We start from the raw sequence: 26043 nt of genomic DNA, 5'->3' as shown, positions 1-26043 counted from the left end.
CAGTAGATCCAAGTCAGAAATCCAGAAAATACATTTATGTAATCTTTCAACTACTTTGGGATGTAACACAGTCCCAGTGTCAAAGTTAACTGCTCTAGTTCTTGTATTTCCTTACACCCCAGGGCATGAAAGAAACTACATAGATTTTACCTAATTTGGATCACTGTAAAACAAGTTTAGGATGAGAGACAGACACAGATCTACTTCTGCTCCTGTCCCTGAGCTCCAGATAGGATCTGAGCAGGACTCGGTGACAAAGGCAAATTCAGTGAACAGATCTCCAATTTGCACCTTAAACGTCACTGGATAAAAAAAGGTATCCACCAGACAGATACATTCAACACTGCTTCTCATACATGATTTTCATTCAGACTTGGCCACTAGCATCTTAGTTGTTTTAGGTTGTTCTTATAGTGCCTGTGTGTGTGAACCTAGGACTTTGTACAAACAGAGCCATATCCCCAGTCCAGCTTTGGATTTTTAACTGTCACTAAGTCCCCTAGTATCATTTTACTCCCTCTTGCTTCCTGAGAAGAAACTCGATGCTGTCAATTTGAAACTCAGTTCCAAGCCTACTCATTTTAGCTGAGAATTAGATGTGACGGGTTAGTTTTGCCTATCAGCAGACTCAGTATAGGGCATGGACACTGTACAAGAAGGTCTTCTTAGATATCTATATCGTTATCTATATCATCTGCATCTGCATCTACATCTATCTATACATCTCACGGTCTCACTGAAAATCTCTTAAAGTCCCTGGGCACAAGCCAGAGGACCTACAGGGAGAATGTAGCAAATGTCCCACTTTGGAAGCACCTCACAGATGGAGCAGTAACAGAGGGCTGGGCATGTGAAATGAGGAACGAGGGACAGGGAGACACACACATACCTCCCATTCTGTCTGAAAAAATTGTCTTCAAAGTCATGAAGTTTCTTTCGAATTATTTTCTTTTCTTCTCTCATTTCCTGAAGGTATTCTAAGAGTTCAGGTCTAAAAAAACGGTAAATGAAAAAAGAAATTGGATTGTTTTACATGTAAGTAGCATGTGATTTGATAGCAGTTGTGGAGAAAGAAACCAAAGCAATCGAAAAGCCACTGTGGGTGCTCTCTCTTGACTGCCCATATGCTGAAAGCTGGTGAGGCTCTAGGGGCTCCTAGGGGATTAGGTGTTTATGAAGCCCAGGGTGCCTTGTCACATCTTTCTCAGAAAAAGCAAAGTGACATCTGTACTCGGGGTTAACTGAGCTGTGATGGGAAGTGCCCCAGCATCATTCAGAGACCTTATGCTTGTTCAGGCAAGATCTCAAAACTTCTCAAAAAATCTGGGATTAAAATACATGAGAAAACTAATGAGCACGTTGCACTTTTTCCTCTCCCTTTCTCTCCTCCACCCTCTCTTCCTTCCTTCACACTCTCTCCATCTCCCTCTCCCACTAGACTGTCCCCTGATTATCCCTACCCCTCACCTGGTACTCCATAGCTCTACACTGACCTAGAATTCACTCTAGCTCAGGCAGGCCTCAAGCTTACTCACCCCTTATGATTTAGCCACTAGGCCTGTCTCATTAGTTTAAATCATTATTTTCTCTATACACACATACCATAGGTAAGCTACTTGTGGCTTTTTGGCTAACCTAACCCTCATGTTGTTGTTCTGTTTTTTGAACTGAACCACTTTAATGCCACTGCCCAAACAACGTACATAGACGCAGAGTGGAGGTTTGAGAGGTCTGAGTCCTGGCTGCATTTCGATGGCATCTTATCATCCATTGGTGAAATAAATCCATCAGCATCATCCTCAAGTTGGTCCAGAAAGCAATGTGCACTGCAGTCTGTTTTCAAAGTGACGGTAAAGTCTGGCTTTGTGCAGCCGTCATCTTCTGACCCCTCCTCTTGTTCCTGGAGACACATGGCAACCCCGGTAAGACTCTGAGCATATTTTGGAGAATGCTTCCCTTACAAGCACCCAATTAACCAGATTCACATGGTTTCTCTTCTCTTTTATTAACATGATGGCACTACAAGACAAAGTATGGAAGGCAAAGCTGGACCAAGCCAGGAGGCACTTCCTACCTTCACTGCTTTACATTTTTAATCTCTGCTTGGCCCAAAGAAACAGGGCTTCAGTGCTCTTCTCAACGTAAATTACTTTAAAACTCCAGACAACAGTTGATTTTTCAGCCAACAATTTTAAAGTTTCATTTTATAAGTAGAGGTAACATCGGCACCAATGTCATTTTTATAAAACTCAAGTGAGATGGCACACAGCCGGAACTTGGGGAGACACAGCTGGCAGGCAGCAGCTGTTAGCCTCCCTCTCGAAGACTCGAAGCCCAGGCAGAGCTTGGACCTGTATCGTGCTGTTTCTCCACAAACCTGATGAACAATGCAGCAATTCAGGTTTTAAAGAAGGTTGTGAACGAACATTTCACAGCTGGCAAACAATACCAAAGAAAGCTACAAATAAGAATGTAACATCTCTTCATTTAAATATTCTACTAATGGGCTGGAGAGATGGCTCTGTGAATAAGAGCATTGGCTCTTCTTCCAGAGCACCCATGTTCAATTCCTAGTACCCACATATCAGCGCACAAACATCGGTAATGAGTCCTCAGAGACCCTATGTCCCCTTCTGGCCTCCAAAGACACTGCACACAAACAGTACACAGACATACATTACAGTAAACTCTCATATACATAAAATAAAAGTAAATAAAATCTCTACAGGCTGACTACATTCCAATGTCTGGAGAGAATATGAAGCACTATGATACTGTTTTCAGATGAACCTGTTTTCAGTGGCCTTGGAAAATCATGGGGAAAAAATGAAATACCAGACACAGATGTAAAATAAGATCATAAATAGAAGATACTGAGTATAGTCCCCAAATAATGCATAGACAAGATAAGAGCAGTTGGGAAAGGACCAGTGATTAATTCCCTAGTGCTGGCTCCTTCATCAACTAGTTTTCTTTCCTCTAGAGAACAACTATTACATCTGGATTTTTATAAAGAACAAGGTAAACAGATCCATTAAATGGAAAGGTGACTATCAAAATTTCTGCCATGATGCTAAAATGGCGACATGAACCTGAAGGAAAAAGCACACAGTAGGCTCTTTGCCTGAAACTACCAATTAATGTTATTAGTCATATAAAGGGGGTGTTCACCACATTCACCGATCACAAAGTGGATAAAGATATTTAGGTTGCTGGAATATGACTCTGTGTTTCGCTTATTTCATATAGCTTGATAGCAGTATAAAAAGCAGTTGGAAAGTTTCTACAAGTAAGGTAAGAAAAGGGAAAAAAAACTGGGTAGATGGTCAAAAGGCATCAAGAGATTGCATGACCACTCAGCACAGTGGAAATCATAGAGGTGGGTCATGAACAGTAGGTCTCAATGGGGTGACTTTATACCCTAGGTATCTGCAATATCTAGAGACATTTGGGGCGGTCACAACTACATAGGGGATGGCAGTTAGTGGTGAGCGGAGGCCAGGAATGCTAGGAAACATCCCACAGCACTTATCCTGATACAGTGCCAACATGTTAAGGTGAGAGTCTGCCCAGTGAAAGTCTAAAATGAACTGGCCGTAGACCGACAGTCACACTGAGAGGACCTCTGCCATCCCGTAAAGTAAGGCCTGGCGCTTTGTCTACTGTCCTGGCTAAGACACAGCTAAGAAAAAACCTAGTTCTGGAGAGAAACAGATAAACTGACTTGTGCATTTTCAGCAGAGCCAGTGGCCGAAGAAGAGCCTGAAACCCACATTTCACCAGGAACAGTAGGAGCTTGAAGAAAAGGTTTCTAAGCAAGGATGGGGGATGGGAATGGGGGGAGGGGGATGGAAATGGCATGTACCTATAAATGTGTGATAGAGCTATAAAGGGAAGAAGCCATATGTATGTTCCTTGGCCTTCCAGGCAGTAAAGCCGTGTGTGTGTGTGTGTGTGTGTGTGTGTGTGTGTGTGTGATGAGCTATACAATGCTACACAGCTACAAAATGTTCTCATTGTGATTGTTTTTGCATTTACCAAGCCAAAACATTCTAAAAGTATATGCTTTATAATTAATTGTGTTCTAGATTGTCATGAAAGCTGGTTGGGGTACTGCTAAGATGTTAGCTGCTTCTGACACGCAGCTCAGGGAATAGGCAGCCTCACAACTCACTGCTCTGAAAGTCTCAGTCTGGAGAGAAGCCTATTCCACAGTGTATTAGAGGATTCTCTGGGCTTATTTTGGGTTGAAGGCCTTCAGAACCTTCAAAACTCCAACTAGTTCCATTTCATGTAATCTGGTTTCTTCAAAAAAATAAAATAAAAAAAAAATAAAGCAAGTAGAATGAGGGATAAGTTTTAAAGAAAGCACATAGAGTTGGTCTTTATTAATCTCCAAACACACAAAGTTGTGAATTGTGTTAGAACTACTGTGTTAGCCGCACATCTAGAGCACGTTAATAACTTTGCCCTATTAGAACAAAACGAACCAAAAGACAGCAGCATTTACAAAAGCAATGTAACCACTGCAAAATTACTTGTAATTTTGACCATGATGTGAGCCAGTGGGTAATAAGCCACAACAACAAAAAAAAAAAATCTTCTTAAAAAAAATGGAAAAGAATAAGAATGAGGAGAAAGAATGTCCTCATCCAAGAAAAACATCATTAGGACATCTACCATTCATTCAGTGAGGCAATTATTAAGTGTCACATCCTACATGTAGTCAAGAGAATGTTTTTTTACCTGGTAATAAGTCTATTATATGCTGCTGAGAAAAGCCTGCTAATTTTCATATACAAACTATCCAAATTTCTTCAATTATCAACATTCAGTTCATCTGTAAAACTACCAGACAAAGCGTGTTGCCTTTCACTGATATCAAAGCACATTGTAAGAAAATAGCTGTAATTTTAAGAACTATAATATAGCACAGTAGCCCCAATGTTCTAGCGCCGTACTCATAATTCGGAGTCTATTTAGCAACGTGATTATCAAGCACAGTCTGTCTAATACATCAAAATTGGGTATTGTAGTGTGGTTTACCTTACCTCAGGCAAGAGAATGAAGCTTTCAATTGGTCAGCCTCAATAGGTTTTACTGAGATAATCTTTCCTAACTATAGGGACTAAATGACCACTATCAGCTTAGAATGTCACAGGAATACAAAAGGACTCTTTTAAAACTTTCTTCTGCTTTGGGCTTAGTTTTTCTCTTTGGCTCCAAATAACTCCTAAAAAGTAATCATGACTTAAAAAAAAAAAAACAAAACAAAACAAGGTGAGGTGAGAAACAAGTCTCTGTAATCAAGGGAAAAGCAGAACTGAACAAATCAACACGGAACGAAAGGGACTTAGGTTAAAAGATGACAAGACCATGACTGCCCATAGCTGGCTCAGGTAGTTACTGGTCTGTAGGAAACTCTACTAGAACTGCTCCCCAAGGGCTGTCCTGCAGGATGACAAGGGGTTTAGAGAGGTAGCGTTAGCACCAAGCTCTTCACCTTTATCTCCTTGAAGAAGGAAGCTGTTTCTCCCTCAATGATCGGCTGCAGTGAAGGGCTTCTTCGTTTGCTGGAAGGGGAACCCTGTGACAAGCGTTAACAAACAGGTTATTATAAAGCCTCTCTCCTTGCCTTATAGCTCCTGGTCTCTTTGACCTTGTCAATACTCACTACTTTATCTTAACTATATCTTATAATTATTTCCCACCAAAAAGCTCCTCCCAAAACTAACACATTTTCCCTTCCAAGCCCACACCAACAAATCAGAGTACAGAGTAAGATTTCAGCCATGATGCTAAAATGGCGACATTAACCTGAAGGGAAAAGCACACAGTAGGCTCTTTGCCCGAAATTTTGTTTTAAACCAAGCTCTCAGGAATTTCCTAAGGAAAGCACTGATTCCCACACCCTCCTCCCTAGACTCAGCATGTACACCAATTTGTGATGAGCAAAAGAAAGAAGCCCAAGTTCAAACAAACAAGTAAAGGTTAAATGAACTTATCTGTTCTGCATCCATCCTATTTAGGAACTCTGAGTATTCCTAACTGGTAGAAGGCAATGACGTATTATTACTCTGTTCTGCAGAAAATTTGCAGAAGAGGAACATTCCTTAATTACACCTGCCTAGAGTCTCTGGATTGTCTCTGATTCAAAAAAAAAAAAAAAAAAATAAGTTCATTATTAAAAGAAGTGTGAAAAATGAGGGGGCACACTTCATACATGGAAATAAAAAAATGAGCCATAAGATTTAGTGCAGTGCTAGACAAGAGCAGCAGCTATAGAGAGTAAATGTCCTACGAGTGATATCAAATCAAGGCTGTGACAGCAGAGAAGATAAGGGAACTACATCATGTAATGCTTCTCTTAGAGCTGAACAGGCACCAATATCTTAACTATATTGAGTCCAGGAAGCAAATTTTTGAGCTGTAGGTAGAGCTCTGCCAGTGTTAAAATACTGCCTACAACCAAAGACAAACTGTTATTCCCCTTGACAAGATGAAATCCAGATGCTAACAGCTGTTATATCCCAGGATGTGGGTCATGGCCAGGCAGCTTTCCAACCACTAGCTTCCCCAACTACTTGACACTACCTCTCTACCCTCACAGCCTCCAAAATAATGACCTTCCCACTTATAGGATCCTCTTTGGGCCATCTTCTTAGGGAGCAGTCTTAGGGAGTGGGGAGAGAGCATAAACAGATAGCACCAGAGAGGCACTCTTTGGAATGAAAATCCATCCCTACGACTTGAGCTCTGCCTCTAAGGAATAGGTTTAGGTGTTGGCCCTGTGTGTTCCAGAAAAATGTATATATGATCAAGTCACTCCTCAAGCCATGGGGCACGGATATGAATGGTTGGTGCAACTACCACAACCTGATCTTTGATGAGGATGCAGGTTAGGATCCTATTAGCATAGGCGAGGCTCCTCCAAAAGAAAGTAAAGGTTATACTCACAATTGTGAGTAAGGTACTGGTTAAGGCCCTGGGCTGATGAGATTTTGTCAACTTGACACAATTTAGAGTCACCTGAGCAGAGGGTACCTCAATTGAGAAACCACCTCATTTGATTGGCTGGGAACATATCTGGGAGGCATTTTCTTGATTGTTGTGGGAGAAAGTAGGCCATTGTGGGAAGTATTACTCTTGGGCAGCTTGGTCCTGGGTTGTATAAGAAAGCAGACTAACTAACTCATGGAAAACGTGTCAATAAGCAGAGTTCCACTATGGCCTCTGTACCAATTCTTGCCTCCAGGTTCCTCCCGTGCATCCCTTGCCCAACCTCCCTTCAAGACACACTGTAAAAACTATGAACTGAAATAAACCCTTTCTTCCCCAAGTAGCTTTTCTGGTCATGTGTTCATCATAGCAGTAGATGAAATCTAACAAGGACAAGTGCTTGTAGCATAACCAGGGGCTGCCAACAGAATGGGAAGACTGTACTCACGATGATGGGGACTGTGCTGGCCCGGGACAGGATCTGTTTGACCAGTCGGTACCGATCATAAAGCGGCTTCATAATTTGACGCTCAGTCTTTGTCACCTGAAAAGCAAGAACAGGACAAGTGAGAAGCTGGTTCCCAGGTCATGCTGTTGTCCCCAGCATGCTCTAGGCTTTTATGGCTCATGGGAATACACAGAGATAGTGGGACAATTTTACAAAACTTATTTAAACTGATAGTAATATTTAGTCAATTACTAAAAACACTGCAGCTTTACACTACAGAACACCCTACTAGTGTACCTTCTTCTAGACCTGGATAATGTGCTATGTCCTTAGCCTACTCGGTAATACTAAAACTGCTATTTAAAACTAAGGGGGTGGGTGGGTGGGAGTAGAGATGGCTCGTTGGTTTAAAACACCGACTGCAGGTTTAGAGGAGTCGGGCACAATTCCTAGCATACCTATATAGATCATAATCACCTTAGCCAGTTACAGGCGATCCAACTTTTGGCTTCTGTGGACTCCTGGTATCCACATTGCATACAAACATCCATGCAGGCAAAATACCCACGCACATAAAAATAAGTAAATGAAACTTAAAATGACTTTCCACTCCGAAACAAACAACTCGTCAATGCGTGAGGGCTCAGCAGGTAAAGTTGCTTATTTGCCAAGCCTTATGACCCCATATGGTAGTAGAAGGAGAAAAAAAAATTCCAAGGAAAGGAAGGGCACAAAGGATGAGGCAACATTTATATTATAACTATGATGCTTATTACATGGTACTGTAATCAACTTGTTTGGATGAATTTCTCCCACATGAAACTGTTCCCTCTTACGATTCTGGCAGATAGGGAGTATTTAAGGAACATTTGTTGCTGGAATCCATTGGATGATCCAACCTCATTATTTTCATCTGGCAAACAGGCTCAGACTCTCTAAGCGGCAGGGAGGAATGCAGCTTAGTTTCCTTGTGCAGGATCTGAAACCCTTTGTCATTCACGACATCTCCCCTTCCCACTGTACTGCTCTGCATGATGCCCTCTGCATTGAAATGGCTTTGTTTGGAAGCTGACCAGAAGGCAGCTTGGCACAGCCCCTTTTCCTTGTGCCCCAACTCGAAAGTGATCCTGTCCTGCACACCACCACCTGTGACATAAAACTAGTTTTATGTCGGTTTGACATAAACCACTGTTGTTTTGGAAGAGAGATACTAAGTTGAGAAAATTCCCCCATCAGATTGGTATGTGGGCAAGCCTGTGGTACATTTTCTTGATGATTAATGTGGGCAGTTATGGGCATATGAAAGAAAATGGCCCCTATATGCTCATAGTGAGTGGCACCATTAGGAAATACAGCCTTGATGGAATAGGTGTGGCCTTGTTGGAGACAGTGTGTCACTGGAGGTGGGCTTTGAGGTCTTCGATGCTCAAGCCAGGTCTAGTGTGGCATTCTCTTCTTGCTGACTGTGGATCCAGATGTAAAACTTTTAGCTATCTTTCCAGCACCATGTCTGCAAGCAAATACAATGCTTCCTGCCATGAAAATAATAGTTTAAACCTCTAAACTGTAATCCAACCCCAACTAAATGTTTTCCTTTATAGGAGTTGCCATTGTCATGGTGTTTCTTCACAGAAATAAAACCTTAACTAATACAGAGGGCCAACTTGTTGTTGGTAACATCACCCCTGGTCTAGTGGTCACTGGTGCTATATGAAACTAGGCTAAGTAATTCATGATGAGTAAGTCAGTAAGCGGCATTTCTCCATGGTCTCTGCACTAGCTCCTGCCTCCAGGTTCCTGCTGTGCCTTCCTTCATGATGGACTAAGCTATAGAATGAAATAAACCACTTCTTTCCCAAGTTGCTTTTGGTCCTGGTATTAATCATAGCAATAGAAAGGCTAAGACAGCATGACCTGTGTTTGTAATGCTTTGAAATTTCAAATACTTTTACATTGTATCATACATGTTCACATATGTATCTTCTGATTTACAATATAACCTTTGAACTCAGGGGCTTCTATTTTCATATCTTAAGTACCAGTGGGAACATCCTATATATATTTGCAATGTTAGCCAATGAATATTTTAAACCTATCTAGGAATGCCCAACAGATAGGTTTGCATGTATTTTCTTTGGCTACCTTAGTGTACAATGAGGAAACACTTTACTTTTTAGACTTAGATGCTATACTCCTGCATTCAATTACCATTCCAATGAATGAGAAAGCAAGAGTTTCTCAGGTAGGGACTGCTGTAACACATGTGGCTTTACCTTTTCTCTCAAAGGTTTTGGAAGATTCACCTTCGAAGACAGTTCTGGATTATGTCAGTATGTTGTCCTGCATGGCTTTTGCATCTGCCTTTCTCCATATGATCAACAGTGAGTCACTTTGGATAGCTTTTGCAAGCTGACAGGGCACTACTTCCTGCTGTTGGCAGTAATAACGGCCTTTTCATTCATCTTCATTATTGTAGTTGTAAGGGGGACAGAAATGCTTCTGCTTTTAGGATGTGTCATATGAAATGGAATTTTAAAATTGGTCATTTCATTTACAATTGGTTACTTTGTTAAAAATGGCTGTTAGGACAGCAAGGTGAATCAGAAGTCATTTCACGTGACTACCACAATCTTATCACAATAGCTAACATGACAGTTCTGATGCTGGTAAGTGCATTCTGGTGAGCCATTTGGCACATGAGTGAATTTATGGCTCATTAGCCACACTCCTAAACATGTATGTGCTGAATAAACAAACCACCAGAATCCTCTGTGTGATACTTTCTGAAGGTAAGCTAAGAAAGTTGGTTTAGAAAGCAGCTGATCTATAATTACTTGAAAATTCAGCCAAAACATGTATATTCTATCTCTTCAAAATCCTTTCCCCCCTCTTTCAAAACCTTAGTTTTAATTCAGTTGGTAGTACTGAATGACTTTGGGTGTGTGGAAATGGAGTTCTTATTGGTATACTTCTTTAATGCAAAGCAATATTCACCAATATGGTGGCAGATGCCTTTATATTCCAGAACTTGCCAACGCAGAGAGGCAGAGATGCAGAGAGGCAGAGGCAGGTAGGGTTTCATAGTAAGACCCTGTCTCAAAACAGAACAAATAAATAAAAAACCATAAACTTGATATGGGAAGATCAGGGGTATAGCAGCATCCCACTGTGGTGTTCAATACAACACAGAGACACTTCTACTGACACTACCCTGCTTTTGATTACTCACAATAAAATATTCAAGAAGGAGGCACTATCCAATAATTATTCCTAGAGGCAAATTCTTGGTAGAAATGAAGCCCAGATTAAACAGCCTCATGTGTCTGACCTTACGTTGTGAGGGGTTTTCTGTTAGCCTCCAGCAAAACTTTTCTGCAATTTGGTTGATGTTACCTGGATGTAAAGGAATGCCAAAAGTGGTGACATATTTACTTTGATGATAAAGATAAAATTAAAGCCATAGACTTCGAGAGCTAGACAAGCCTTATTCTTCAGGGGCTGAAGCACTGAGAGAGTAATCATTTCCCAAGGCAAGAGAGCTCAGATGAGAAGTGCATGTATTGACTCCCAGGCCCAGGTTTCTTTCTGTTCACAGAAGTCAAACCTGAATGAAGCTGGACCTAGCAGTGTGATGGTGGGTTATTTGAACTGCTGAACTCTGCTTCCATTAATTTAGAAAACGGCAACTCTTTTATGAGAACCGTAGGATGTTTGTGTAAAGATCAGAAGGTCTAAGACAACAGCTAACCAGAGGATAGTGTTTATACATGGTTATGTAATTTAAATGTTAACATGGCTATAATTAATGCTGTGTTAGTCAACATGGCTTTGAAACACAGAACTAAAATGTACCAGCATGGGAAAGAAATACGAAGAAGGCAGAAGCAAGCTACTCCCCCCCCCCCCACCCGCACACTTAATTAGAAATGGTGGTATATTATGAATGCTGATATGTGGGCCTTCAACCATTTGCTATATTTTGCCGTGACATTTTTAAAGATGGTCAACACTCTTGCTGGCGAGGATACACGTAAATAATTGCCCACAGAGAATGGTGAACCCACTTGTTTCTGTATGTCACACACGTCCATCTAGAGTGCTCCATGAAAGCAAACAACTTGGCTGAGAACTGTGTAGCAAATGACTGTTTAGCTATGACCATGATGGTTAACAGCCTGTTAAATTGGAATGTGTAGAAAAACTCATGAGTCCTGAGCTTTATGAGGTGAAGGGACTTGGAATGACAGTTTAGTATTGGAAATGATTTTTGGTCTAATATTTCTTATGGTTTGGGGTTGATTATAATACAGATCTAAAAACAAAGTTAAAACAAAGTTTAGTTTGTTTGATATTCAGACTGGCCATCTATCAGGGGAAGTATGCTTTTTTTTGAGGAGGTTAGACCATTGTGCCTTAGAGAGAGAAGGGCAGAAAGACCTGAGACTGATAGCAAATGTCACTAATATTTGATTCTCAACTTGTTCACTACCCTGTGAGATGCTTAAATCTTGACCTGTCTGAGGGAATAAAGCAAGACAAAGGACTAATACTTTGTACTCTTAGTAACACACAGGTAAAAGGATGTCACTCTTTGCTCCACTGTAACCATCTGTTGTCAAGCAGGCAGGAGGGAGAACATGTGACTGTAGCGGTGGTGAGGCCTGTCATTCACTAGGCAGCCCAGAGCTGGCATTTACTTCCTCTGTTTTGAGCTTACACATCACTATATGTCTAAGTGTCTCTGTGTGTCGATAATTTCTTTTTACTGCCATGACAACCCATAATATCAACCAAGTACCTAGAGTTCAAGTGGTAACTTAAGCAGTCCCAGGTCTGCCAAGCTGAGTTCCTACAACTCTGAGACATGCATTGTCTGCACCATGGAGCAAAGTACAGATGTTTTAAAAAATCTTGCCAACTTAAAGACACACACACACACACACACACACACACACACACACCCCAAAAGCAAAAACTAAAAACACAACAACAAACCCCAAACCTCCACCACACAACTCGGCGAACCAGCAATGAACTCTGATCACTTGGAAGGCAGCCTGGGTGGGAAGCACAGGCCAGGGAGCCCTGGAAGGCGTCTGTCCATATTCCAACTAGAACCCATGTGGAGGGCAGAACTGTGCAGAAGGGGAAACGGGGTCATCAGAGCATCCTGGTGACCACACAGTCTACACTTAGAACTCCAAACTTCTGTGGCAAAGGGACGTCTCACTGTTCACAACAGCTCTGTCTCCCCAGTCCTGAATACTCCATAACAGAAAGACAAAATTTCACAATCTTTGAACTCTGGAGCACTTACTATTTGGGTCAGTGCCTAAGGGGGGGGGGAGGAGAAGAAGCAAAACTTGGCTGACGCATGAACATGTTCCCAGAGTTCTAGTACTTTTCCACTGTAGAAAGAGTCCAGCAAAATGAATTAGCACCAGGGGCAGACTTTTTCGAAGAAAAAAAAAAAAAAAAAAAAAAGAGAGAGAGAGAGAGAGAGAACTAGAGGATGCCTTCTGTGGAGATTCCCTGGGCTTACACGGTATGGCAGGGTTTGTGCCAGCCACTGAGGACTGGGTTCACTATTAGGTCAACAATACCCAGAATCCTCACCCCCCCTCAAAACCCATGACTGGAGTGATAGTTCTGTGGTAGAGCATTTGCCTAGCTTCCCCACCTCCCAAAACAGCTTCATTCTGTGTCTTGTTTAAAAGGAGTTTTATATATCATTCTGGAAGCTTCTATATTGAAGAGCATTAATTGGTCAAATAAATAGTTACAACACAGTGGAAAAGCCCTGTATTGGGGGCTTCATAAAAATCTATGATTCTAAATATCATACGTTTGTATACTTTCTGTAGCAATTGCTGTTGTTGTGATATTGTTTTTTTCTTGTCAACTATCTGAACAGGAGACTATGAAGAGTCATAAGCAGCAAGGATGGCTAGGCTCCTCAAAGAAGAGAGCAGAAAGAATCCTGTCTCACTACTGGTTTCCTTAAAGCTATCAAGAAAGATTCCCCATGTGCTTGTTAGATACCAGATCACTTCAGGTGCTTACTAGTTTGGTAAGAAGGCAGAGCTACATTTTGCATGTCATAAATGTGGGTGCTACATGCCACTATAAGTCCTTTCCAAACGCTGGCGGTGTCCTGAAATGCAGAGTGACTGGTTTATGATCCATCATTCAAGCTCAGTCCTTGCATAATAAGCCCATGGAAGCCTAGAGCCAGCTACAGCTTATGGGAACTGATTTGGGCAGGAGATCTACTAACTTAAAAATTTTATGAACTCTATATAAGATCTCCCCTCTCTGTTACCTCTCCTCCCTTTCAGTAGGACACTAGCAACTTAAGCTTAGTTGCAGTCTAACTTTTGTTGGAACTCAGATATGTTCAAGGTCAACTGGCCATGCCTTCCAAACGCTTAGCAATGATGTGAATGCTCATTAAGCTCCCTTCCTTGTACTAGAGAATAGAGCATATATCAGTGGCCCTAGTTCCTGGATAAAACAGAACTGTAGAACCTTTCTAGAACCAGACAACTGACCCCAATGAGACGGTTTGGTGAATCACATACCGGCCGCCCATGGATGCTTTCGTAGTATAGCAGGGCTTTCTGCAGAGCCACTTTCTCATTAGCAATCTGGTCCTTGGTCATATCCTATGGTAAGAAAGGAAATTCGGGGAGAACATTTGTGGACATTCCAACTCCTTTATGTAGTCAGCCTCGTCCAACGAGAGGGTTCAAAGTTCACACAGCAATGAGAGCCTCTTGACCTCCCACCAGAAGCACAGAATTGCCATCAGCTACCTGGAACACCCACATGGAAGGTAAGGCACACTGAAGACACAGGTTGAGCTTAATGGACCCAGAAATACTCCAGATACAGGGTGCACACTCCTAAAGGTTTGCCTGCAATCCCTCAACTCAGAGAGTCAAACCATCTATTAACTTCAGTAAGGTTATTCTACATTAGCAAAATAAACTTTCCATCAGTAACAGAGTACTACAGATAAAACGTTGCAGCTTTTCAAATGCCCCTCTATACTTGTGAGAGCTTTAAAAGGTATCATTGTACTTGTAGTGACTCATGTTCCTTGTCCTCTTCCCCCTTTTCACCTGGCTTAGTATAATGCCCAGAGACAGCAGAGCTGAGTGTCTCCTGACTGGAGATCGAGCTGAGTAGATGCTAGTAAGTGTGGCAAAGGTACCAACTTCACTTGGCATGGCCTGCATTTACCATGCAACTCCCTCCGGCTCTCTAACAGCATCCCACCTTAATGTCCTCAGGACGGCTGGACTCCACTCGCTTCTCTTGGAGTTTCCGCAGTATCCCTTCCAGTGTGGCTTCGACACTGGGCCTGAGGGCTTTATCCACCAGTTCTTGCTTCTTCTCGTCCTCTTTCTCTAGCTGCGAGCCAAAACTCTTGGGGAGTGTGTTGCTTCGTTGTCGTGTCCTGGGGGTGAGGTCCTCTTCGGAGATCTTCAGTTTTGACTCTAGACGATTAGATTTGGATACATAGATCCATGAGACTGGGGTCTGCTGAACCTAGATTTCTTCGTCATGCCAATACCTACTTAACTAGGCCTTTTTCCCCCCAGAGAGAATTGAATTATAGTGTGTGATGGTTTGTATATGCTGGGCCCAGGCAGTAGCACTATTTGGAGGTGTACCCCTGTTGAAGTAGGTGATTCAACGTGGGCATGGGCTTTAAGAACCTACTCCTAGTGGCTTAGAAGTTAGTATTATGCTAGCAGCCTTCCTCTTGCACCATGCCTGCCCGGATGTGGCCATGTTCTCGATTTAATGATAATGAACCGAACCCTGGAACCTGTAAGCCAGCCCCAACTAAATGTTTTCCTTATAAGAGTTGCCTTGGTCATGGTATCTCTTCACAGCAGTAAAACCCTAACAAAAACATAGTGTAAATGGAAATCCCTGGATCCTCACATAAACCAATCTGTAATAGATTGTTTCTAGATCTTTAGAATATTTCCCAAACTCTAATAATGGGGAAAATGTTAGCTTTTAGCGCCTGACTTTTGGTCCCCTTGGCTTGGGATCTGATGTCAGAAATGGGCAGAAGTATTTCAAAGGCACTTGGTGCGTATAGATGTGCTGATCTAAAGTCAGACACCAACCACGGCATTCCGTCCAATCTCCTGCATACCCAATTTTCATTCTGTTAAATTGTTTCTGTGATTATCCCTAAAGCTGTTCAAGGGGAGGTAGCCTAACCATTTCAGATTCATCTCTGAGAAATCCCTTCTAACACTCCACATGTGCAACTTGAGAACAAACATGTGAAAAGAGTACTGATGTGAGGCCATCTTTGTAGGAGTGTGTGGGAATAGAGGCATGTTGAGGAATTCATTTCATATCTCACAGACTCTCCAAAGTCTTGGGATGGTGTTCCAAAAAGAACTGAGTGACTGGGAAGTGTCTCCAGGCCTGGTAAGCCCTGACTGGTGACACTCTGTTGATGCTCAGCAGGACACAAGGGATTTGGCTCCTGGTTTCTTACACACAGGCTACCCAGTAAGTTCACAACTTCACTTGCCTTTAAGCTGTTTCCGGAATTTGGCCAAGTCATTTGTCCACTTCAGAACCTCAGGGTTGGCTGCCTTATCACTGTGGGAGGGCTAGGAAAAGAAAGTCTACAGTAAGTATTTTTTTAACTGACTTATTTAACTTTATTCTATGTGCATTGGTGTGAGAGTACCAGATCCCTTGGGACTGGAGATACAGACAGTTTGTAAGCTGCCATGTGGGTACTGGGAATTGAACCCAGGTCCTTTGGAAGAGCAGATGTTGCTCTTAACTACTGAGCCATCTCTCCAGCTCTCTACAGTAAATATTTTACTGCTTATTTCTGATACTCACACCGATTTCCTTAAGAGCAAAATACTAGATCTTTATGATCATGGACTTCTGTGGGGTCCACATCCCCTTTCCTACTATTTTTATGTTTCAGTTAATGAAGCAGGAAGTGGAAGAGATTATGGCTAATATTGCAGCCATCAAGTAAAACATCCTCTTGACACTGGCTTGGGAAACTAAGACACGGCCAACAAGCTGGAAGGAACCCAGTATAGAGGAAACTGTAGAAAATAATCTTCAATCAAAATTAGGCCCAATAAATAAAACTCCCTTCTGTAATCAGCTTCTGGTATTCTCTAAATCAATGCTTCTCAACCTTCCTAATGCTGTGACCCTTTAATACAGTTCCTCATGTTATAGTGACCCCCTCAACCATAAAATTATTTTGTTGATATGCCATAACTATAATTTTGCTGCTGGTATGAAATATAATATAAATATCAGATACACAGGGTATCTGTCATGAGACCCACAGGTTGAGACCAACAACTCTACAAGCCGAAGGGTATACTGGGGTGAGGAGATCCTAATGGAAACTCACTCTGTACTTTCTTTCTTCTTCAAACCTGTCCTCAAACTTCCGGATCTTCTTTTTAAGGGTCTGGATCCTTCTGGTAAGTTGCACGGGTGTCAGGTCCTCTTGCTCATCATCATAGGACCCCAGGGAGGAGCTTCGTCGTCTGCAAAAGCATATCCTGGGTTAGCCACTCTATGAATGCCCAATAACCAGGGGGAGGTCCTTCAGGCTAAGAGAGTATACGGCACAGAGGAGTGAAAACATCCCTGCCCCTTTGATTAAACCCGAGTGATGGATGCATTTTCTGAGTGCATCTGAGCTCTGTATATGCCACCTATTAAATAAGTTTGTGTTTTTTTTTTCCACTTCCACTTACATTATCGAAACAATTTGAGATGGGTATATTTCACAGAGCTTCAGGAAGGAGGTGCTAACTGGAATTCAAAATGAGATCCACTGTTGGGCAACAGCTCAAGTGGAAACTCCAACACAGCCAGCATACTAGGATGGAGAACTTTAGGTGTGGCTCCCCACAAATCCCAACTTAGTTTTTTTACTTATTGGGCTACCAGTGCCATTCTGTCTGTTCTGATGCTATGTGGCTGGTGCTTATCAATACCACAGAACGTACCTCATGAAAGAGTGGGAGTTCGGGGGAGAAGGAGGCACTTCTGTGTCATCCAGGTACTGCCTGCTCTGCCCGTAGGCATAGAACCTGGGGGACAGCATGGGGTCGCTGTCCTCATCCAGAAGCTGGTGAATCAGGCGCCCCGCCTGTGGGGAGAGGCGGGCTTCATCAGAGTCTACATTCTCTAGCTGCCAGGAAGGGATGGGTTCTGGAAAATAGATACAGTTTAAGAGGTTAATATTGTTCTCGAAAGCATCATCACCCTTGTTTCCTGAATGGTTTAGGTCATTGCCCGTTGAGTCTTTTCTTACTTCATATCTAAGGTCCAGAGTAGACATTATATCTAACTGAAGTCACCATTGTATCTCATGGCCACCACTTAACTTTATCTCTTTTCTCAATTGCTTTCAAACCAAAATTTGCTAGGGCTGCCCCAAGGAATACCCTGGAAGGTCCACACATATCCAATTGTGTCTAATTCCAGTTTCCCCATAGAGAAGTGATAGAAACCTTTCCAAGCCGCAGCACGACTTTCCAACCATGAGTGTTTGGGGGAAAGGTGCATGCACATAGCACTATGACTATTCTGACAACAAAGGAGCCATGTTAGATCTGTGAGACCCTATTTCCTAAGGGTGTACAACTTGTGTGTGGGTAATTTAGTAAGACTTCTCCCTGTGCCTCTGCCTAGCATATGGGATTAGCATTTCTCCCTGTTTCTCTCTGCCTAGTAGACAGGGTTAGCTTGCTTCTGACTGTGCAAGCCTCTCTGCCTAGTGCGTAGGATTAGAATGCTTCTCCCTGTGCCTCTGCTTAGTATACAGGATTAGCACGCTTCTGACTGTGCAAGCCTCTCTGCCTAGTACACAGCCTAAGCACGCTTCTGACTGTGCCCTCTGCTGAGTACACAGGATTAGCACGCTTCTGACTGTGCTCTGCACTTGTAATTTCAGAAGCTGCCCAAGAGCAGGTGGAAGGAGCACACATAAATTATGAAGAGAGGAAATAGAGCCTTATAGAGCCAAACCCATACAAATTATTTTTAGATAATCAGCGGGGGGGGGGGGGGGGAGAGAAGCATAAAACCCTGACCTTTTATTTTACGAGGCCAGTAGGTGGTATTTATTTCTATTCATCACAAGCCACATTTCAAAATACTCCCTTCCTTAGTTGGAAAATAACAACAAGTACTGGGCTGGCAAAATACCTCAGTGGGTAAAAGTCCTTGTCACCAAGTCTGATGACCTGAACTCAGTGCCTGAAACTCACAAGTTGGGAGGAGAGAACCAACTCCTCAGCTCCACAGATTCACTGTGGCACAGGTGCAACATCCCCTCATCAGACATAACGAAATGAACGTGAAGAAGAGCTTCACAACTCTACCTAAAAGACTTCAAAGTAGATCTCAGATGGCACACAGTTTTCCATGCCATGCCATAGTCTGCACTGAAGTCTTTGAGTGCACTTGCCAATTAATGATTTCCATACGTCTAGTACTTGCTCTGATTCTAGGCTCTGAGATTCTTGAAGTCTAAATCACAGAACTCCTAGTTGCTTCTTCAGTCTGAAGTGTAAAATGGTCTATAGCTCTATAGAATAAATGGGCTTAAGCTTTGTATCTAGAAAGACCAGATTATAATCCTACACTATCAGAGGCTTTTAAGACCTCTCCCCCTTGGTACATTCTTAGAGTAACCCAGGGAAACTAGCAACAAGTATCAACACACAAATCCTAATCTACCCCACATACTGTATATCTAAATGAAGGTCCAGATATAATTAACAGGAAGGCAAAAAAAATGTACACACATGTATACCTACACGTACACACACCAGTGTGCACATACTTAGAAGCTACCCACATGGTTCAAGTGCACACAAGATTGTCAGCTTTGAGAACTACTGATCCCAGGCTGCTAAGAGATAAGGTCACTGAGATGTGAGAAAGTTAAGAACAAGTGTCAGTCAGTGAGAGAAGAGAGGGTCTGCTCTGTGCCTTCTAACTTCTCTATGTTTTGCTTTAGAATGTGCCAGAGCTACAAAATCAGTGACAACTACCGAAAAACTGGAAAAACTTCACAGGACAATAAGAAGACAAACACGTTCATTTAATATATTAAACCATAAAGAAGAAGGGTTGCAGAGTTTAAAGGAACTCGTTATCTGGGAACATAGATAAATATTTTGAAAATAAAAATGATCAAGGGAGAAAAAAAGTCTCATTTATTGAGGCTCAAAACATGGGCAATGCACGCGGCTGAGCCTGGAGACAAACATCTCATTCTTTGGACTAAGGGTATCTGTCCGTGTGTGCTAAGTAGCAGCTTTAGAACTGAGCAGCTAGGCTCTGCCAACACGAAAGAATGAAAATCACCAGGAAAGAAGGGAGGCAGGAGAAAGGAGTCTCTGGGACAAATATAAACTTCCATGTTACGTTGTAGAAAATGAGGTTGTTAGACTGACCAGATCACATCTATTTCCTAAGACAAAAATCAACTCAGGCAGACTGAGAAAGAGTTAAGATGGCCTAAGCATCTGCACTGCTGGCCATGGCCCCTTCTACAGATGAGTGAACAACTAAGGGGAGGGGACCCAAAGATCTGACAAGATGAAGTATGATGTAGATATTGGCACAAGGGCATGCTGGTTAGCTTGAGATTTCTATCCATCAAGGAAAAAGAAATATAGTTTGAAAACATCTTACGTTTCATCTTGACACCCTCAATTTAAATTTTAATCCAGCAGAATATGTTTTCTAAAGTGAAAACATCTTTGAGTTTTCAAATATTTGGTCTTTATTGGTCATGAACTCATTATAAAAAGACTAAAAGAGTCTTGGTAGGTACCCTGACTCTATCTATCCACTATCTTGTTTAATACAGTTTTATTTTGTCTCTGTCCTGGACCAATCATTTCCATGGCAAACAAACAAACAAAAACCAAACAAAACACCCTAATGGCTCCTTTCCTAGTATTCCAAGTGTTGAATAGGAAATAAGACAGCTCAGAAAATTCTAGCATTTCCCTACTAAACCATGTAGGTCGGGACTATGAATCCATTCTTGAAAGGTAAGTGATATAAAGTCATTGTGCATTTTAGTGCTAACAAAATAAAGAGCAACGTTTCCATCACTGTCCCACAGGTAGAGCAGAAATGATGGCTTCCAGTTCTGTAATGTGGAACACTTAGGCAAGTTGCCCCCCCCTTTTCCCTTCTATTCACTCTCAGACCTAAAGGACTCCATTAAGAAAGTCACAAACTAACATGCAGTGCACATCTCCCATACGAAAGAGTCAATACAACCCTTCCAGGTTTTAGTCTGAAACAGCCTGGTTTACATTGGCTTACTGTCATTCTACTAGGAAACCAAGGACACACGGGAGACAACATTCCATTGCTTTGTAGAGACCAGTTTTAAGGATGTATTGCCAGCCATTTCAAAGAGATACCTGAAAAATGGTTTGTATTTGAGTTCAGTAACTCGAGAGCACTGAAACAAGAATACTGCAAGAAAAATATTCAAGGGGACATCAGAAAAGCCACAAGGATCCACACTACATTGTACCCCTACTGCAGGACACAAAAGAAGCACATTGTGATTTTCAAATAAGAATCCTGAAGTACACTCACAAGGAACTCTAGATATTACCAGGTGATTTATTATTAAAAATTAATTCACTTAGATCATTTGACACCATAGCAGAAATGACCAATCTAAAATCTGTGTTCCTTTTATGTGACTGATAAATATAAGTTTTGAGGGAGCTTAATTCAGACACCACATTACACAGGGTCCTAAAGGGAATCAAGCCAGCACAGGGAGTTCATCTGCAGCAGGGCTGACACAGGGTATGGAGACAGTGGTGCTCTGCGTATCGGGCTGCAACCATTGGCTGTATAGAAGAAAGTGGTTACTGATGTGAGTCTTTGATAAGAAACTGGATAAAATCAAGGGAGATGATGTTTTCCAGAGTTCTTCCCCAACTATGTTATTTAGAGCCATTACTGCTTGGCATAATGTCATAACTGTCTTCTCAGCTGTTCGAAGAGGTGCTAGAACATCCCAGACATGGAAAGTTAGAGGCCAAACTGGAGGGATCACTTTCATAAATTCTTTCTTCCTCTATTCCAAAATTCAACCTTAGAACAATATTCATCTCTTACTAAGTTGTTTAAAAAAAAAGTCTTGCAAACCACCAAATTTATAAGGAACCTTAGCAGTCAGCTTTATCAATCCCATGTTTAATTTTTAAGCCTTCAATATCTTCTTTGCCTCTCTCTGCAAAGTAGGTCTGCTTGAATTATGGATAAAGGTGTGGAACACAGTAGGGCTGTTGACTTCAACCAAAAAGAACAAATGCCATTTGAGGTGACCCTGACCCATGGGCTTGCAGGTGTACACATAGTTTCTTAATCAGTTACTATGTATTATTCTGCCCGTCTCCTATTCCTCACATGTCTTAGAGAAAGCTATCATGAAGACCCTGCTAGGAGGTCAGCTGCTCTCCTTCAAGTGCTGCATTTCCCAATCCAAGGTCTAGCCTAGTACAAAAAAGAAGACTAGAAGTTGGCATGAATGGAAAACACTTGGCAAATATATGGAGGGCCTGGCTAGTTATTATTGATTTTCTTTAAAAAATGATTAATTCATTGAGAATTTTATGCAACATATTTGCTGAATTTTCCCCCAAACTATATTTAGAGATATTTGTGGGAGAGAAAAGCAGTAACACTCATGGTGACCATAGAATGTGGAAGACAGCAGATATTAATTCATTTGATCCTTGATAAACAATGATTATATTTATTGTGTAGTATTTGCTGTTTTTGTTATACCCATCGAAAGACAATGTAATCAAGGCCAAATGGAGACAGATTTCTTAATTTTCTGATAGATCGTATCAATTAGCGGAGCCAGGATTTGAACCCACGAGTTTGGTTCTTATCTACCCTGTTTGATGGGATGCCTGATTTTCTTGTTTAGACCATGAGCTAGAAATTAGGAGATGCTCGGCTTTCTTAATTATATGATGGGATGGGTTAATTGAAGATCTTTTAAGACCACTTCTCTGTGATTCTCTTAAAATACATTTTTTATATTGATCAAGTGATAGGTTGGCTGATTGATTGATTGTGTTTGTGTGTGCCTTGGTGCACATGTGGTGGGCAGAGACCAACTTGTGACAGTTATTTTTCTACTCCTGCAATGTAATTTCTGGGGACTGAGCTCAGATTGGCAGACTTGGGTGAGAACTGCCCTTTCTTCTTGCCAGCACCTCTCCATAATTCTTTAAATTTTAAAAAATTATTTACTTACATGTACGTGTGTGTGTGTGTGTGTGTGTGTGTGTGTGTGTGTGTGTGTGTGTGTGCATATGCCTGAGGTTAGGGGGCATCCCCTGGAGCCGGGATTGCAAGCAGTTGTCAGCTGTCTGATGTGAATGCTGGGTGTTGAACTCAGGTCCTTGGCATGAACAGTACCTGCCATCTCACTAACTTCTCTTCATGGTTCTTAAACACAATTTCTCTCCAAAATTGTTGTCCATTGTAAGTAACAACTGAGAAAAAAAATTAAGCATTTGGGGACCTTTAAAAGAATGTTCTGTTAGCTGATTGTGGAGGCTCACACTGGTAATCCCAAAGCCAGCCTGGGTTAGAGTCTCTGTAAGTGTCTTTAAGAAATGGAAAGATGTTTTCCTAAGTTACGGTAATTCTGCTGCCTCACACATATTGGGATTAAAAAGCCACCCCACACTGGGATTATATGTGTGAGCTTCCATTCCCAGGTCTAAGTGCTCTGTAAGCCTAATTTCAGGCCAAATAAAATATAGTTACGATTAAACATCATACACATTAACATGCATGGATGTGGTAACATTTTATTTATCCAATTTTAATCACCTTTCAATATCAGAACGATGCCTTTCATTTGTTAGAGTTGAAACCCTAACACCCAAAAGCTTACCAGCATGACAGATTACATAATGTGCCTTGAAATGTGAAGGTGCTGTGGACTGCAGGCCAGCTAGCAGGATGAGAGGGAGCCTGTGTTTCCTCTTCAGGGGCTCCCCTCTAGACCATGGAATCTACTTACCATTTCAATCCCTTCCATTGTTTCCTTTTTCCTAAGCCTAAGAACTTGGAGAACATAGCCTGCAGGCCTCCCCACATCAGGTGACCCTTCCTGGCTCCACGTCAGATTGTGATCGATGGCACAGGCCAAGGAGCAGGCATGCACCCCCAGAGTGTCCCTCTGCACTGGCTTGGCGTGGGATGGAGGCTGAGGTAGATACCGGTCTGTACAGTCTCCTGATTCTTGCTTCCATTTTTGTATTTTGTTGTCGCTTCTCTGGGCACCGTTTAAAGTAGTGTGAATTTCATTGGCTACTAGAAAAACACCTTTCCATTTCTTACAGAAGCTACGGATAATACTCCAGCCATCTAACTGATTGTCATCTAACCTAGCTGTGCGCACTGGCTCCTTTATTTTGACTATGCGTATGGCCATGTTCCTATTCTAAAGCACGTTTGAAATGAAAACACATGAGATATATAAAAGTTTACTGAAAGCAGAACCAAACAGCCGACATGACTTTGAAAAATAAAATCCCTGTCAGTTTTAGAGCCGTAGAAGTTTAACAAGAAATGCAAATGTAATGGGGGAAAAAAAAAAGAATAGTCACAGCAATTTGCCAATGCAAGGCGCATGCCCAAGCCAGCCCATAAAGTGTATTTTTCTAACCCTTTGGAAAACATCCTGCCCAGCCTTCTAAATAAAATGCTGCTGTCTCCACACTTTTTGTTCTCTGCAGAAAAATTCTTTAATGGAATGTTTTCTACGAAACTCTTCATTGTCTTCTCACGGCTCTGGAGAGCTTGCTCAGCATTATTTTAGGTTATGTGTGTTGAGAGAGAAATTCACATTTGTGATTAACCAAGAGAAATAATCAAACTGAGTCTATTTCAGGGGAGGAGCAAGGAAGAGACTGTAGCTCATTTGAATTTTTGGCTCCAGATTTTTTTTTTTAATTTATTTAAAAGCTACATGGATAGCCCATATCATTGAAACTCAAACATAGTATTTATCTTTTTTGCTTTTGCTTTAATTTGGGCAACCGTGACCTCTCTGAGACTCCTAAGGGTAGAGAAGCCAGATTGTTGACAATTTATAGATTAAAAAGACATATGATTATTTCAAATAATGGCCAAAAAGAAAAAAGAAAAAGAAAAAAAAAAAAGGCAAGCCAGTAGATACCCAGAAATAGTTCAGTTAAATTTGACATGAAGCAAGTCAACCCATGTCCTCTTTTGTCCTCTGAATATTGTGAGCTGGAATGATCTGAGAACAGTTTAGATCTGCTGCCTCATTATATGAAAACAATCAAGAATAGTTTCCTTAGATTATAGGGGGAAGAACTGAAAATTAAGTGGTTTGTTCTCTCAGAGGCTGGTAGGTCAGCACAGTAAGCAGAATAGCCTTTCACCAAGTGGGCTCTTCACATGGACTTTTGATCATGAGATGGGAACCGAGGGCTGGGTCAGCACAGGGACAGGGCATACCCACACAAGCAGGGCTGCTTGTCAGAGCTGTGACTCTGCCAAGTCATGTCACCTTCTGCTGCTTTACTCAAGCCAGGAGCCCATTTCTCCCTGACTATGGCCTTCGGACTTCAGACACACGCTGTGCAGAATGACACAGGTTTGAGTGTAGGCAGAGGGATAAAGGAGGCAGCTCGAGTCCTCCCTTCCTCAAAGGCAATTTCTGATCTTTTCACCAGAAGGCTCCAGAGAAGAACAAGAGAAAACCTTGCCGGAGGTCTCCAGCCAAGAAATGCTTTCAACCAATTTTCCCAATGGTGTGTTGACCGGATTTCTTTTCTTTTTATGTACATATTAAAAGATAGAAGAGAAGCCAAGAAAAATATCTTTCTTAAAAACTTGGAATGAATACTGCAGGAAATGGGTAATCTAGTGGAGTGGCAGCCAGGTAGCAGGGGGTAGCTAAGTCATGAGGGGTAGTGGATGAGCTGGTGGGGAGCTAGCTGGCTTTCTGCAGCATACCACAAGCAGGGAGGGCTTGGTGGGTTAAAAATACACTGCCAGGTGACACTAGGACAAAGAACATCCCTATTTTTCTTTCTTGTATTGCAACTACCCCTGGCAACACTAAATGGCATGTTCCTATGCCTAGGAGAGGATTTTGTCTTTTTTGAAAAAAAAAATTATTATTAACAGAAACCCAGTTTCTTCTGCATGCATGGCTCATACTCCAATCTGCACAGGCATGCGGTCACATGCCTTGCATATACTTAGTCATATATGCTTTTTTTTTTTTCAATGCAAAAAACCCAAATGGCAGATGATCACCTACCTTCCCAGGTCTTCTCATCACACAAGACTGTCAGGTCCAACTGGGGCATATCTGGGACAAAGCTCTCCTGCTGATCCTCAGCATCTTGAGTCCTCTGTTGTTTGGTGTCAGATATACTGGGATGCTCCTGAATCTTCATCTTGGGGTTCTGCAATAACAGCACAGTGTTCCTAATAGCTACTGTTCACCAAAA

The 26043-nt window shown here is 41.9% G+C and overlaps 1 protein-coding gene across 1 annotated transcript in view; it reads right to left on the bottom strand.

The window, feature by feature from the left end:
• FAM13A (family with sequence similarity 13 member A) overlaps positions 1-26043 on the bottom strand; it is an 85382-nt gene that overhangs the window by 5403 nt on the left and 53936 nt on the right. Inside the window, exons 8-17 of the mRNA XM_080932203.1 lie at positions 25851-25998; positions 17482-17686; positions 16875-17013; positions 16014-16095; positions 14729-14949; positions 14029-14112; positions 7448-7543; positions 5504-5587; positions 1704-1900; positions 890-991 (exon numbers count right to left, since the gene is read on the bottom strand). Coding sequence (XP_080788329.1) covers positions 890-991; positions 1704-1900; positions 5504-5587; positions 7448-7543; positions 14029-14112; positions 14729-14949; positions 16014-16095; positions 16875-17013; positions 17482-17686; positions 25851-25998 — 1358 coding nt within the window. The remainder of the gene's footprint in view (positions 1-889; positions 992-1703; positions 1901-5503; positions 5588-7447; positions 7544-14028; positions 14113-14728; positions 14950-16013; positions 16096-16874; positions 17014-17481; positions 17687-25850; positions 25999-26043) is intronic.

The sequence above is a fragment of the Micromys minutus genome, assembly GCF_963924665.1.
Source record: "Micromys minutus genome assembly, chromosome: 18".
Taxonomy (NCBI): Eukaryota; Metazoa; Chordata; class Mammalia; order Rodentia; family Muridae; genus Micromys; species Micromys minutus.
This window is presented reverse-complemented; position numbering and strand designations above follow the sequence as displayed.